Source organism: Spinacia oleracea, chromosome 1 (assembly GCF_020520425.1).
Source record: "Spinacia oleracea cultivar Varoflay chromosome 1, BTI_SOV_V1, whole genome shotgun sequence".
NCBI classification, from domain to species: domain Eukaryota; kingdom Viridiplantae; phylum Streptophyta; class Magnoliopsida; order Caryophyllales; family Amaranthaceae; genus Spinacia; species Spinacia oleracea.
The window spans coordinates 103,303,322-103,319,585 of record NC_079487.1 but is presented as its reverse complement, the minus strand read 5'-3'; the positions used below and the strand labels follow the sequence as shown (position 1 = coordinate 103,319,585).

The window sequence follows — 16,264 nt, the reverse complement described above, 5'->3', positions numbered from 1 at the left end:
AATAACAGAACCGGATCAAGATATTGTTGGAACACTGATGGGATACACTGCTGAAACAGTGGAGGAACTTCTAGGTTTCTACGAAAAACATGCTAGTGAGGTTGGGTTTTCCATAAGGAAAGGAAACACGAGATTCAAAGTTGGGACAAGAATCGTGCTTGAAAAGACATATGTTTGTTCAGCAGCAGGAGTAACAAACAATGGAAAGAACAAAAAGAAAAAAGTGCAAACAGTTGTTCCTGTGGTGCCCAAAAAAGAGAGAAAACCAAGGCAAGTTTCGATCACGAGAACTCAATGTAGGGCTTGCTTGAGAGTGAAAATGAATTCTGAAGGCAGATATGAGGTTGTTAATCATGTGATAATGCACAACCATGATTTAACTAGAAGTCAATGGCACTACTTACATAGATCTGAAAGGCAAATAACGGAAGAGAAGAGGGAGGCAATTGAAACTATGCAAAAATCTGGTAATAGTTACATTTTGATAGTTAAACTTTTATGTTCTGTGTAAAAGTTATTGTTTTGATACTCATCCTTTTGTTACTGCAATCACCTTCTAAGATGAAAAAAGTTGGAAATATAAAAGTCACACTCATCTTAGTTAAAGTTAAGCTTTTTAAAGTAAAAGTTAAGTTAGAATAGAATGAGAACTGTCTTTAACTTTGACAACAATTTCCTTAACTTTAACCTACATAACCACAACTTTAACACAAAAATTAACTATAAGGTGTTAAAGTTAAGTTAATGACAATTAAAGTTTTAGAAGTTAAAGTTAAGCTTTTTAAAGTAAAAGTTAGGTAAGAGTAGAATGAAGACTGTTTTTGACTTTGACAACGATTTCCTTAACTTTAACCTAAATAACAACAACTTTAACAAAGAAAATTAACTATAAGGTGTTAAAGTTAAGTTATTGACAATTAAAGTTTTAAAAGTTAAAGTTAGCCTTTTTGTACTAAAAGTCAGGTCTGAAGAAGTAAAAGTTAAACATTTTGCCGAAACTATTATTTTATTTACATTCTTTTATGCTGAACTGACAGGTCTGTCATCCACGGCTTCCTTTAACTACATGGCAATTGAAGCTGGAGGTGAAGAAAATTTGGGACACTCGAAGAAAGACCATCTAAATTACTGCACGAGGTTAAAAATGAAGCAAATAGAAGGAGGTGATGCACAAGAAGTAACTGACATAATGTATTTAGAGCTTGAAGGTGACCCAAACTTCTTTTTTAGATTTAGATTGGATGAAAAAGGTAAATTGAGGAGTTTGTTTTGGAGGGACTTTATGATGATGGAAGACTATGGAATTTTTGGAGATATAGTGGTTTTTGACACGACGTATAGAACAAACAGGTATAACCTAATTTGTGCTCCAATAGTTGGAATAAACAACCACTGGAACAATTGCATGTTTGGTTGTGCATTCATAGGAGATGAAAAGATTGAGTCGTTTGTGTGGCTTCTACAAACTTTCAAAAAGTCAATGGGGGGAAAAAGTCCAATATCAATCTTTACAGATCAAGATGCAGCAATGAACAATGCCATCCATCAGGTAAAAATCCAAGATTTATCCTTTTCAGAGCCCTTAACTTTAACTTCATATTCCTCAACTTTAAGTTCATAGTCCTTAACTTTAACTTCCAAATCTTTAACTTTAAGTTCAGAATCCTTAACCTTAAATTTAGAAATCTTAACTTTAATTTTAGAATCCTAAAGTTTAAATTTAGAATACTTATCCTTAACTTTAACTTTAACTTTATAATTCTTAACTTTAATTTCAATTTTCTTAACTTTAACTTCAAAAATCTCAACTTTTAACATTGAGTTGTATATGCAGGTCTTTCCAGATTCAAGACACAGATTATGTGTATGGCATTTGCATCAGAATGCTATTACCAGATTTGGGGCATTGAAACGAGATCCAACTTTTAAGAAGACATTCAACTATTGCTTGTATAAGTGTGTCACAGTAGTTGAATTTGAAACCAATTGGAGATCAATGCTGCAACAATATGAGTTGATAGGGGAAGAGTGGTTTACAAATGTATACAATTTGAGAGAAAAATGGTGCCCTGCGCTAAGCAAAGACTTCTTTTCAGCTGGGATTTTGTCTTCACAACGAAGTGAAAGCACTAATCACGCCATCGGATTTAGAGCAAACAGAACAACCAGTTTAACTGATTTCTATAGATTGTTCAAAGGTACAATACAACGTTGGAGAAGTACAGAAAAGCAAGCTGAATTCTCTTGTAGTAAATCGGTTCCATCCTCGGCTTTACCACTATCTGGATTGTTGAAACATGCATCAGAAGTTTACACGTTGTCACTATTCAGAGACTTTGAGGAGGAATTTGGATATTCAATTGCAACAACAGCAAAATTAATTTGCAAACAAGGTAAATATCAGAATTTAAAGTTAGTCTTTTTACTGTAAAAGTTATGCCTTTTTTTAATAAAAGTTGATAAACTGAAATATAAAGTTTATTAACTTTTAATTCACCAGGGCTAACTTTTATACATATTTTCATAACTTTAAGTAAAAAGTTTAGGTTTTTTGTTTTAAAAGTTAAGATTTTGAAAAAGTTTAGGCATCTGAAGTTAAAGTGTAGAATTCTGAAGTTAAAGCTAGGTTTTTTATTTTTAAAGTTATGTAACCTGAAAAATTAAGTTTCATAACTTTAAGTACACCAGGGCTAACTTTTATATTGATTTTCCTAACTTTAAAACATGGTACTACTAATGCAGAAAATACTGAGTTCTATGCTGTGTCCATTGATGAAGAACCTTGGTCTGCACAGAGAGTAACATACATCCACGAGAGCCAAACAGTATCATGTACGTGTAAAAACTTTGAAGCTTCAGGATGGTTATGCTACCACTGCATTAGGATATTGCACCTTCATTCGGTTAACCGGATTCCAGAACAGTACATCAAAAAGAGGTGGACAAAATCTGCCAAGTCATCAGTTTGGAACAAATTAGAAAATGAAAAACCAGAAGAGGTGCAGTACACACCTTGGCGCCAAACCATGGCTAGGAAATACTACAACCTTATCTTGAAAAGCCAATCAAATGAGGAGACAAGAACCCTTATGGAGGATGGTTATGCCGCTAGTGTGTCTCTGGTTGATGAACTTCTAGCGTCATTAAATCTTTCAAACACTGACGACGCTTCAACCACAGAAACAAGTGCAACAGCAGCACCTGAAACAAGTGCAACAGCAGCACCTGAAACAAGTGCAACAGCAGCACCTGAAACAAATGCAACAGCAGCATATGAAACAAACTCAGCACCAGCAGGTAAAAGTTAATTGTTTTTTGGTTAAAGTTAAGATATTCCTTGTTAAAGTTAAGTTAGAGATGATGAAAGTCTGTCTTAACTTTAGAATAAATTTCATAACTTTAACCTACAGAACTACAACTTTAAACCAAAAAAACTATAATGTGTGAAATAAAAACAGATTGGAACTCACATTTTCTTAAAAAGGAAAATATGTAAAAGTTACAATTTTATAAGTAAAAGTTAGGGTTTTATATGTTAAAGTTTGGGTTTTATAAGTAAAAGTTATGATACAGTATGTTAAATGTTTGTAGGTACTCATGCAACAACAACAAGTGATACAAGTGTACAACAAGCAACAAGTTCTGAACCTGCAACAAACACAGCAACTGAACCTCCTATGGTATTGGATCCTGAACGTTGCACAACAAAAGGAAGGAACAAAAGACCACGAGGACCATTTGTCAAAAAGAAGAAGGGAAAAACTGCAGCGCCTCCAACAGCAGACTTTGGAACAATAACTCCAAATTTGAGATTATTTTGATTCTTTTAATGTTTTATATCAAAAATAGAATTTAATTTTTTCTTAAAGTTAAAGTTAAGGTTTATGAAGTTAAAGTTTAACATTCTGAAGTTAAAGTTTACTAGACTTGAGAACTTAGTAAAAGTTTCTTTACATTGAAAGTTTGAATATATACATTAAAATTTAGTGAAGTATAATATTTCTCTGAAGTGTATATATCTTTTAATCTGTCTTTTGTTCAAAAATGTAAAAGTTGGATTTATATATTAAAAGTCAGGCTAGATATAGTAAAAGTTGAGGTATATTTGCTTAACTTTTAGCATTAAATTAACAACTTCTAATATGTTACGTAACTTTTTCTAAACATCGCCAAAACCCATGTTACTTGGACTGACTTGGATACGTGTCCAAGTGTCTAAGATAAATTGTGAATTTTTTTTCGGATTTAAGTTGAAAATAAAGTTTCAAAGTGCATGGATACTTAACGTACAATGAAGAATTGAAGTTATATACTAAAAACCAATATTATACTTAAAGTTGAGAGTTTTGTACTTAAAGTTACCCTTTTTGTAATAAAAGTTAGATAAACTAATATTAAATTTTCTTAACTATTTCAATAACAGGGCTAACTTTAATGGTGATAATCTTAACTTTAAGCATAGAATCAACAACTTTAAATACATGTTTCAGAATCCTAAACTTTAACTTTAGAACCCTCAACTTTAACTCAATTATCCTAAACTTTAAGCCTAAACTTTAACTTTAGATCCCTCAACTTTAACTCTAAAACCCTAACTTTAACTCTATAATCCTCAACTTTAACTTAATTATCCTAAACTTTAACAGCAGAATCCTAAACTTTAATTTTAGAACCTTCAACTTTAACTCTAAAACCCTAACTTTAACTCTATAATCCTCAACTTTAACTCAATTATCCTCAACTTTAACTCAGAATCCTAAATTTAACTTTGGATTCCTTAACTTTAACTTCAAATGCCTAAACTTTAACTTTAAAATCTAAGTCTTTAAGTTCAGAAACCTTAATTATAACTTCAGACTCCAAAACTTCAACTTCAGATGCTTAAACTTTAACAACAGAATCCTAAACTTTAACTTAAGAACCCTCAACTTTAACTAAATTATCCTAAACTTTTACAGAAACTGAACATTACCAAAAACCAATATTATTCTTAAAGTTGATCTTAACTATAACAATAACAGGGCTAACTTTAAAAATAATAATCTTAACTTTAACCATAGAATCAACAACTTTAAAAATACATGTTTCCATGTTCTACTGAACATCACCAAAAACCAAAATTATATGCCATATATACACAAAAATGGCATTATACTCTAGAGAAATATTTTTGTGAAAATGTAAAAGTTAAGATTATTGTACTTAGAGTTTTGATGAACTTTAAAACTAATATTAAAATTTCATGCTGCAGGTTTCTTTGCCGTCCGTTTGGTAGGAGCTTGCTTCTTCTCTGGTGGTCCTACATTTTCGGGGACAGATGCATCTGCTACATTCCTTTTAAGACGTTTTCTTGAAGTAAAAGTCTTCAACGGTTGTTCGTTGCCCTCTGCCGCATTATCATTCACATCTGCCACATTGTTATTCATCTCTGCCATATTACCCTCTGGTTTCTCGTTCTCATTGGCATTCTCCTGTGCAATTTTACCCTCTGGTTTCTTGTTCTCATTGGCATTCTCCTCTGCTTTCTTTTCAACTTCCTTCTCCTTTTTGGAAGCTTCTTTCTTCAACTTCCTATCATTTGCCAATTTTTGCTTCCTCCTGGTTACCACATGTGGATAGACATCTACTCGTTTGGAATTGAAATCAGCAAGTTTATTGAGAACTTCTGCCCGTTTGTCATTCATGTCAGATAACACAAGTGTGGCACATATTTCGGCACGCAGAACAATCCTTTTACGGGGCTGTATTATTTGGAAAAAAAAACAATAACATTATCAACATCATTTTAAATTCCAAAATAAATAAGGCTAATAAAAGTTAAGCAAATTGCTGTAAAAGTTAGGAATTTTGACTTAAAAGTTATGATTCGAAAAAATTCTAACCTCTTTCAAATCAGGACAGCTACATTTGATTCCTTCAAATGTCAACATACTAATCATTGTATAAATTCCACAATCAAGGTCAGAACCTTTTGCAGTCTTCCAATCAAACTCAATCTCCTCCATGGGGTACGTTCCAATATCACCTTCATGATTATTGCCTCTATCATCAAGGAAAGTACCCAAGAGATCACACTGAAAACAATATTAAACACATTTATTGGTTTGTAACAGAAAAAAGAAAGTTGAACCGGTAATTCAACATTCTTAAATTGACTAGAGGTAATTACCAGAGTTGTTGAAAAACTTTCCAAATCAATGATTTGAGCTTCATCATACACAAGATTGTCCACGTGTTGCATCGTTTTGGTTTTCAAATTCAACACAAATAGGAAAAAGTGGCGTTCTCGAAAAAAAGGAACAAAAACCTACAAAAACAAAACATATTGTGATGTTAATAGATACACAAAAACAAAACTTAAACTAGTGAAAGTAAACTTTAACTTCAGAATCCTAAACTTTAACTTTGGATACCTTAACTTTAAGTTCAAATGCCTAAACTTTAACTTTAAAATCTTAAACTTTAAGTTCATATACCTTAATTACAACTTCAGACTCCAAAACTTTAATTTCAGGTCTAAACTTTAACAACAGAATGCTAAACTTTAACTTTAGAACCCTCAACTTTAACTCTAAAATCCTCAACTTTAACTCTAAAATCCTCTACTTTAACTCAATTATCATAAACTTTAACTTCAGAAACCTTAACTTTAAATTTAGAATCCTTAACTTTAACTTCAGAAAAATTTAATGTTACAAGTTGAATTTTAGGATTCTAAACTTAAAGTTAAGGTTTCTGAAGTTAAAGTTAAGGATAATTCAGTTAAAGTTGAGAATTTTAGAACCCTCAACTTTAACTCTAAAATTCTCAACTTTAACTCAATTATGGTAAACTCTAACTTCAGAAACCTTAACTTTAACATTAGATCCTAAACTTTAACTTCATAAAACTTGACTTTAAATTTAGAATCCTTAATTTAATTTTGAGGTGATGCCAAGTAATAACTGACCAGATCAACACAGGTGATGTCAAAGCCATTGTTGTAAATATCAATCCACTCTTTCCAACAAATTAGAAGCTGATCCATAGCAGCCTCGTTAGTTGAATCTTGCCAAAGAAGTTCCAAAATTTCCTACAAGGGAAAACAAACAAATTAGTACAACACAAACATTTCCTAAAAATATGTTAACTTTTACTAAACTACTACACAATTTAAGAAACTCACACTTTGGCGGACACCAAAACAGAATTTTGAAGGCGGTGAGGCATGCTGCATTTCATTTGCATTTATCATTAATGCCCAACACTCAATAATAGACAAATAGATCTCTTGATCTTCAGCAAGTGACAACATATCCTCTCTTTGAATCATATGTACGGTATCAAACCAGACCAAAGTTTCCCTAAAAAAAAAAAAGGTTAAGATTTATTAAGTTAAAGTTAAACCTTTTGTACTTAAAGTTAGGACAATTAAAAGACTTACTCTGCCTTCACTACGACAGGATCATCCAGAAGGCAATAATCAGCAACTTCTTGATACAACTCGGGCAAACGTTTCATGTTCCTCTTGTAGAAACGCATGAAATGTCCGACCAGGAATGGTTCAGTGTTAACCTTTCCACATGGAATTCCAATTTTAGCCTTGCCATCAGCTAAAGAAGAGTGTATAATGGAATGATAACCGACAGTAGGCTCGTAAACTTTTAATTCTTTTGGAGCAGTTTCAGCACTTGCAAGAGGTTCAACACTTGGAAGAGGTTCAACAATTGGAAGAGGTACAACCAGCTGCTCAGATAAGCTTGGCTGTACATCAACCTCCAAAGTTGCGCCTGTAGTAGAATAAATGATTCCTTATCATTTAATGTGAAAAGGTTAAAGTTTTTTTAGATATTTCTAAGTTTTGAACATATAGTAAACTGAAATAGAGTAAAGTTGCACCTTGATTGGTCTGCTGAGCTGGATCAGTGGTAGCATCAACAATACGAGGTTCTTCACACTGTACAGCAGTCTTGTTAGCAGTTTCATTGACATTAATTTCATCAAGAACTCCTTGGATCTTTTTATTTGGACTATCATCTTGAGGTATAACATTAGGTTTTCCATCACAATATATGTTCTCCAAACCTCCTGGCATAGACTGAACTGAAACTACCATCTCAGCCAATTTTTGCATCATGGCATAATACCTTGGATCCAAATCATCATCCGGCAGCGATGGAGATGAACGTCGCCTCAGTGCTGCTACAGCTTCAAGTTGTTTCAAATGAAAATTTGAAACAATTTCCAAGTTCCTCTTCATTCTCAAAAACTCCGCATGCATTTCCTTCAAGATTCGGGAAAAGTTAGACTTTTTGAATTAAAAGTTAGACTTTTGAACTTAAAAGTTAGACTACTGAAACCTAAACTTTAACTTCAGAAACCATAACTTTAAATTTCGAATCCTTAACTTTAACTTTAAAATCCTAAACTTTCAAGTTCAGAATCCTTAACTTTAACTTTAATATCCTAAACTTTAAGTTCAGAATCCTTGAAATAATTTTAGAATTCTAAACTTTAACTTTAGGATCCTTAACATTAACTTCAAAATCCTCAACTTTAACATTAAAGTCCTTAACTTTAAATACATAATCCTTAACTTTAACTTTAGAATCCCTAACTTTAACTTCAAAATCCTCAACTTTAACATCAAAGTCCTTAACTTTAAATACATAATCCATAACTTTAACTTTAGAATCTTTACCTTTAATTTTAGAATCAAATCTCAAAACTAGAATAAAAATTTTAATAAAAGAGAAATAACTATAAAAATGTTGAGAAGAAACTTACATCAGTTGAAATTGATTGAATTGCTGAATTTGACAATTGCCCATCAGGAATGACGAACCGTATATGGTTCTCATCATCGTTCACAGCATCATGCCTACCACAAATCTTGGCAAAACCTTCTTCAAAACCCAACTTTTGACAAACAGGGTAGGTCACTGTATTTAATAAACCACTGCCAAAGCAAGCTGAATCCTTTTCCAAAACAAGCCTTTCATGAATTTTAGTACCAGACCAATGCTTCATCAACGGAAGACTACAACTCTCTGCAATGCCTCTAAATTGAAGGCGATGAAAATAGACAACTTGTAAAACCCATAAACAACCACCAACGTTACCCTGGCAGCCTGAAGTTTTATGCTTCCTAATAGCCCGACAAAGTCTCTCATGGACATATCCACACCAATCAAGATTCTTTATTTCATCTACATCCTCAAGAACTTTAACTAAACCCAAATCAGCAGTCCTATTAGCTATAGGAGCTAAGAAAACAGAGAATGCAAACATCACAAATATTCGCTTGAACATTTCTCCACCTTCCACTAATTCACCCATCTTAATCTCCAACAGACGCAATGGAATGGTTGCATTTTTTTTAACTTTAAAGTAGTCTCTCCACTGATTTTTCAAACCTACATCCTTAGTCCTAGTGCTGCTATCTACAATAGGATTGTCAGAATGTAATGGGAGAAGAAACACATCATGCACATCACATGGACTAAATATGAATTCCTTTCCAGCTTCAATTTTAAACAACCAACTAACAGGATCAAAATGATCAATCAACCAGGGAAATAATGTTGTATCTAACTTTGAAGTTTGCGTAGGTAAAGATAACAACCAACCGAATCCAATTTCTGAAACAGACTTAATTTGATTTGAATTGAATGTTTCTATGACAGCTAACAAAGCAGTTGGTCTACACTGGGTAGTCAAGTTTGAAGTACTGCAACCCCCATCCAAGCTGAAAAAAAGTTAAACAGGTAAAAGTTAGACTTTTAGCAGTTAAAGTTTGGTAATTAACAGTAAAAGTTATGTTTCTGATGATGGAAGAATTTCTTAATATTTACAACAAATACCATAACTTTAACCTACATAAGTACAGCTGTAATATTTAAAAGGAAAAAGTTGACTTTTAGCAGGTAAAGTTAGGAGAAAAAAGTCAAAATCCTTAACTTTATATTTAGAAATCTTGTTTGTAAGATTTGACTTTAACATCAAAATCCTCAACTTTAACTTCAAAATCCTTAACTTTAACTTCAAAATCCTCAACTTTAAGTTCAGAATCCTTAAACTTTAAATTTAGAAATCTTAACTTTAACTTTAGAATCCTAAACTTTTAATTTAGAATCCTTAACTTTAATTTCAAAATCATAAACTTTAACTTTAGGATTCTTAACTTTAACTTTAACTACAAAATTCTTAACTTTAACTACAAAAATCTCAACTTTAACTTCAGAGTCCTTAACTTTATAAAACAACTTTAACACAGAAAAGTTCAAATTGAGAAATAAAACAAATTGTAAAACTCACATCTGGACATCATTTTCAGCATCAACAGGAACATTAGCATCAACCTCAGCCTTAATCCTTGCCTTCTTCCCTTTGGTTTTTATTTCAACCAACTCACTCTTAACCATGACTCCCGGCTTCTTCTTCCCTTTGCCTGTCGGTTTAACCAAGCCAGCATTAACATCCTCGTCCTCGTCCTCGTCCCCGTTCTCATCCTGTTCCCAGTTCTCGTCCTGGTCCTCATCAGTATTAACATCCTCATCATCTTCATAAACAACATCGTCATCATCGTCATCATATTCAATATTTTCTGAATCTGGATATTGAATGTCATCATCTTCTTGTAAAATCTCCTTCACATTAACAGTTTTACTTCTCGGCATGATTCAATGATGTCAAAAATCACTGCAAAAGTTAAACTCCCATTAGATGAAAAATTTGTAAATATAAAAGTAATAGATTTAACTGTTAAAGTTAAGATATTAATAGAAAAGTTAAGTCTTAAATGATTGAAAACTGTCTTAACTTTTATGCCAATTTCCATAACTTAATTATATAAAACTATAACTTTAACACAACAAAGTACAACAGTGAAATAAAACAGATTGAAAGACTCAATTTAGTTGTAGAAAGGTAAAAACGTGAAAGTTAGACTATTACCAATTAAAGTTAAGTTATTCACAGTTAAAGTTAACTCAATTATCCTAAACTTTAAGTCAATTATCCTAAACTTTAACTACAGAATCCTCAACTTTAACATTAGAACCCTCAACTTTAACATTAGAACCCTCAACTTTAACTCTAAACCCTCAACTTTAACTCAATTACCCTAAACTTTAACTACAGAATCCTAAACTTTAACTTTAGAACCCTCAACTTTAACTCTAAAATCCTAACTTTAACTCTATAATCCTCAACTTTAACTCAATTATCCTTGCAACTTTGATACAGATTCAATGATTCACGTGCTTGCAACTTTGAATTCAAATGTTCTTCACTATTAGGTGATAACCTTAACTTATTAACAGATTTATAAACTTTAACATTTATATAACAGAAATTAAAGCACAAAATTGAAATCACAGCAAAGAAACAAAATCGCAGCAAAGAAGCTATCTGTGCAAAGGAACAAAATCGCAGCAAAAACAAACGATCGTTGAAGAAAAACCTAAATCAATACACACAAATACAAATTCGAAGCAACACAAACAAAACGTGACATAATTGGAAGAATAATTCAAGTAGAACAACTAAAATAATTAAACCTAATTATCAAAATACGAAAAATCAAAGAAAATAGGTAGAAAACTAACCTGGATGAACTGTCGAGGTAAATGTAGCAAAATCGCGAAGAAATTGCAGAAGAAATCGCAAGAAGTTGCGGTTGAGATGCAGAAGAGAGAAATTGCAGTTGAAATCGCGAAGAAATCGCACCTGAAATCGCAGCACAAATCGCAGAAGAGGGAGAGAGGAGAGAGAAAAGAGAGAACAGCGAAGAAGAAAGAAGAACGAATGAAATCGGGATTGCCTTCCCCCAATTAAAAAAAAAAAAAAAAAAAAAAATTACACTTCACACGTGCCAAATAATCGGGATTGCCTAATATGGGCTTGGTGTACAATAATTTATTGTACACCCATTTTAAACAAGATTTTGTGTAATTTATTTCAGTGACAAAAGGTTAAATATGTGTGGTGCCCTTTAAAGTTTTAACTACTCCTTTAGTCCTTGAACAATTTACAAATTACTATCTAAGTTTTTAATAACTTTGCAAATTAAAATACTTTACTTGTTAAAATTTGTCAATTATTACTTCAGTATTTAACTATTGTTGTCAATTATTACCTAGGTATTAAGTTATTATTGTCATAATAAAGATGACTACTCTTACCTTATGTTCATGAGCAGGCATCAAGCGACAAAGGAATTAGGCAATGCACACTTGTCCCTAAAGACAAGTGGGAGACTGAAAGAAATAATGCCCTTGGTCCAAATATGCATTCAATGTTAAATCTAATAAATGTGTTCAGTATTAATTGATTAAAACAAGTTAATAATTCAGTAAGATCAAGTGAGCTGAATGCCTAGCTAGAGGCCGCTTCAGTTCAAGTGGAATTAATAATATTAATCCATGGCTTACTCTTGACTGAACCTGTAGGGTCACACAAATATTACGTGAACGAATCAAGTATTTAAGTGAATATATTATTCATTAAATACTCTATTTATGAACATTCGGAAACGACGGATCTCGGTTCCAGTGGGAGCTGAAAACGTCAAATGGAAAAATATAGAATGCTCCAGAAATGATGATATTGCCGGAAACGGGAATATGGATCATGACGGAAATATAAATATTATCCAAGTCGTAGATGTTGCCGGAAACGGAAACGTGGTACGTATCGGAAAATATTATCGGAAATAGAATATTGTCGGAATCGGAAATATTGCTGGAAACGGAAATATTGTCGGAATCCGAAATAAATTCCGGAAACGGAAATAATAAATATTTGTTCGGATCGGAAATAAATTCCGGAATCGGAAATATTAAATATTTGTTCGAATCGGAAATGAATTCCGGAATCAGAAAACGAATTGAAAGCGCGACGGACGAACGAGCTTGCGAGACACAAGGCCCAGCGCAAGCGCTAGGCCCAGCAAGCCCGCGCGTGGAGCAGCGAGCAAAGCAGGCCGGGCAAGGGGGCCGAGCAGCAGCAGCGCCCAAATGGGTCGAATGCTTGCTGACCAGCACCCAACGCCCTTGGGCCAACCGAGCAAGCAGCAGCGCCCACTCGTGGGCTTGCGTGTTGCGGGTTGCGTAGCAGCGTGGGCTCAAGGCCACGCACGCAATGTCTTGGCCGAATAGGATTACTTCGTTGTCAAGTAATCGTGCACGCACGCAATGCCTTGGCCGGTTAGGATTACTTCGTTGTCAAGTAATTGTGTTTTCCTAATTCAACTCAAATTGGATATTTTGGTTAAATCTGAAATACTTAGGTATTTGATTAAACGTAAAATTCTAATGATATTATTTAACTAGAATCCTAATGGATTTAGTTATTCGATTCCTAGTAGAATTCAAACTCCATTACTTCCACCCTATAAATATGTGGTTCATGATCACAATTTAGAATGCAATTCATAAGTATTCCAATACATTAAGTTCAAGAGAGAATTTATTATTTGCCTAACTTTATTGTGAGTTTCCCGAGTGCACTTAATACCTTAGAGAATATTCTAGTTGGTTGAATCTAAGGCGGATCCGAACGTGTTGTGAACTATCTACGGAGGGGCGACATTTGGAATCCTAAACTTGTTCTTGTTCGGTTCGGGAGCAGCTAGGGAAGGCACGCATCACATTGTATGTATCATAATTATGCTAATTGACTATGTGACAATTAATTTGGATTCCTGGATTTATGGTTTTTCCGCATGAATTATATTGTTTATATTTTTCATAACCTAATAGTTAGAATCCCTTCCATCTCTTTCATTGTTTGGTTGGAGCTTTTAGGTATGGAGTCTCATACCAAGAGGGTTCTAATTCCACTCCAATCTCCTAAAATCCCATACCCACCTTACCCCCCAAGATTCAAAATCCATTCCACCCAAGTTTCAAACCCTAATTCACAAAACAGAGAAAGGATACAATTTAACGAGGTCCATCTCCGACTCGCCCGATCAATCCACCGACGACCTTCCATCTTCTCCGGTGACATAATCTTGTTGAACTTTTTTATTCTTTTGTATTTTTGTCATCATTTGTGATGAATTTTTTCCCTCCTTATATTTTTGAATTGATCATTTTTTAATCTGGGCTTGAATTGTTGTTAGTGAGGAGATTTGTTTTCGGAATTAAGATTGAAATGGGGTACGTTGTGTAGACACCTACTTTTGTCCCCATTCCCGAAAGGGAAGGTTCGATGATGAAAACATAAATCTCCACTTGACAACGCATCTCCTATAAAATAACGAATCTCAATCACCCTTCTCGTTTCACCCGAAACCTGCTATTTATGGAAACCTGCTAAAAATGGTAACTGTCGTAAAGGGTAGTTGCTAAAAGTAGTAAGAATAAAATGATAGAAACCTGTCAGAATTAGGTGTTGCACTCCAACATAAATCCTAAATGAGATAGAGATTACGAGAGAATCCTATTCCTAATATGATTCGAAAATAAGAGTCACGTATTAATTAAAATCCTAACGAGCCTAGAGTTCGTAACGGGCCCAGACGCATTCCGTCACAAAGTTAATACGCATCAAATAACTCGGATTAAGTCTCTTAATGGACTCCGTACTCTAGAGTCCAATCTGACAAAGAATTCTGCCCAGACCCTATTTTCAACGCCCAGCCCTGGGCGCCGAAATCTTTGGCGCCCAGAGCTGGGCGCCGAAAATACCTGGGACGGATTCTTTGTTAGGTTATGATACATATGACATTTACATAGATCATGCGGAAACAACCATTAACCCAGGAAACATATTATTTACACATAATCATATAGCATAATTAGATGCATACTCTTTGTTGCGTGCCTTCCCTAGCTGCGCCCGAACCGAACAAGAACAAGTCTTTTAGGACTCCAAGTGTCGTCCCTCCGTAGATAGTCCACAGCACGTCCGGATCCGCCTTAAGATTGACCAACTAGAATCGCCCTTAAGGTACTAGAAAATTTCGGCACTTTTGAGCAAGATGTGTGTTTGATTTTCTCTCAAAAAAAAACTCACTTTTGAATACTTTGAAACTTGTGTATAAATTATGACCCCTAGGCCTTTATTTATAGAGTTATGGAAAAGGAATCGTAATCCTAGTAGGATGCGAATTAATTGGAATTAGAATTCTACATGAATTCTACTTAATCAATTTATCCAATAGGAATAGACATTTAATCATACACTGACTCTTGCAGATTCAGGAATCTCGCATGAGCTCAAACTCACACACACACGGCAGCCACAAGGGCTGCCCACGCATGCGAGCAGCAGCCCACGCAGCGCGGCCCACGCATGCGCGGCCTTGTGCGCGCTGGGCTGTGGCGTGCGTGCTTGCTGGGCGATGGCCTGGCTTCGTGCTGGGCCTTCGTCCGGCAGGCCTCGTCCGATGCTAATTCGTACGATACGCTTCCGATTAAATTTCCATTTCCGGAATCTATTTCCGATACGAACAATATTTAATATTTCCGATTCCGGAATTAATTTCCGTTTCGAACAAATATTTAATATTTCCGTTTTCGGAATTATTTTCCGATTCCGGCAATATTTCCGATTCTGACAATATTTCCGTTTCCGGCAATATTTCCGATTCTGGTAATATTTCCATTTCCAATAATATTTTCCGATACGTACCATGTTTCCGTTTCCGGTAACATCTACGACTTGGATAATATTCATATTTCCGATACGATCCATATTTCCGTTTCCGGCAATATCATCGTTTTCGGAGTATTCATTTCTTGCCTGTGACGATCTTAGCTCCCACTGAAACCAAGATCCGTCGGTTCCGAATATTCATAGATGGAGTATTTAATGCCATTAAATACTTGATCCGTTTACGTACTATTTGTGTGACCCTACGGGTTCAGTCAAGAGTAAGCTGTGGATTAATATCATTAATTCCACTTGAACTGAAGCGGCCTCTAGCTAGGCATTCAGCTCACTTGATCTCACTGAATTATTAACTTGTTAATTAATACTGAACCGCATTTATTAGACTTAACATAGAATGCATACTTGGACCAAGGGCATTATTTCCTTCAGTCTCCCACTTGTCCTTAGGGACAAGTGTGCATTTCCTAATTCCTTTGTCGCTCGATGCTTGCTCTTGAACATAAGGTAAGAGTTGTCATCCTTATTATGTCCAGAGGTGTTCCTCGGTTTCAGAGTTCAACTGATCAAATAAACAGATAATCATAGCCTATGATTCATCCGAGCACGGCCATGCATTTCACAGTTTCTAGCTCTCCGAGTGGCCTTGTACAACTTTTAAGCA

General features: G+C 34.3%; 3 protein-coding genes across 3 annotated transcripts; 1 reads left to right on the top strand and 2 right to left on the bottom strand.

Moving 5' to 3' along the window:
• LOC130465577 (protein FAR1-RELATED SEQUENCE 5-like) lies at positions 1 to 4,014 on the top strand. The gene is made up of 5 exons (XM_056834392.1): positions 1 to 467; positions 1,038 to 1,549; positions 1,835 to 2,393; positions 2,689 to 3,297; positions 3,592 to 4,014. Exons 1-5 carry the CDS (start codon positions 38 to 40, stop codon positions 3,819 to 3,821), a joined length of 2,340 nt encoding a protein of 779 aa, XP_056690370.1. The 5' UTR covers positions 1 to 37; the 3' UTR covers positions 3,822 to 4,014.
• A 1,014-nt stretch (positions 4,015 to 5,028) lies between these two features.
• Positions 5,029 to 6,057, bottom strand: LOC130468518 (uncharacterized). Its single transcript, XM_056837954.1, has 2 exons — positions 5,883 to 6,057; positions 5,029 to 5,741 (listed from the first exon to the last, which is right to left on the bottom strand). The coding sequence occupies exons 1-2, from the start codon at positions 6,003 to 6,005 to the stop codon at positions 5,241 to 5,243; spliced, it is 624 nt and encodes a 207-aa protein (XP_056693932.1). The 5' UTR covers positions 6,006 to 6,057; the 3' UTR covers positions 5,029 to 5,240.
• Positions 6,034 to 11,912, bottom strand: LOC130465576 (uncharacterized). The gene is made up of 6 exons (XM_056834391.1): positions 11,589 to 11,912; positions 10,297 to 10,680; positions 8,767 to 9,727; positions 6,950 to 7,072; positions 6,131 to 6,307; positions 6,034 to 6,042 (listed from the first exon to the last, which is right to left on the bottom strand). The coding sequence occupies exons 2-6, from the start codon at positions 10,656 to 10,658 to the stop codon at positions 6,034 to 6,036; spliced, it is 1,632 nt and encodes a 543-aa protein (XP_056690369.1). The 5' UTR covers positions 10,659 to 10,680; positions 11,589 to 11,912.
• Between the last annotated feature and the right edge of the window lie 4,352 nt (positions 11,913 to 16,264).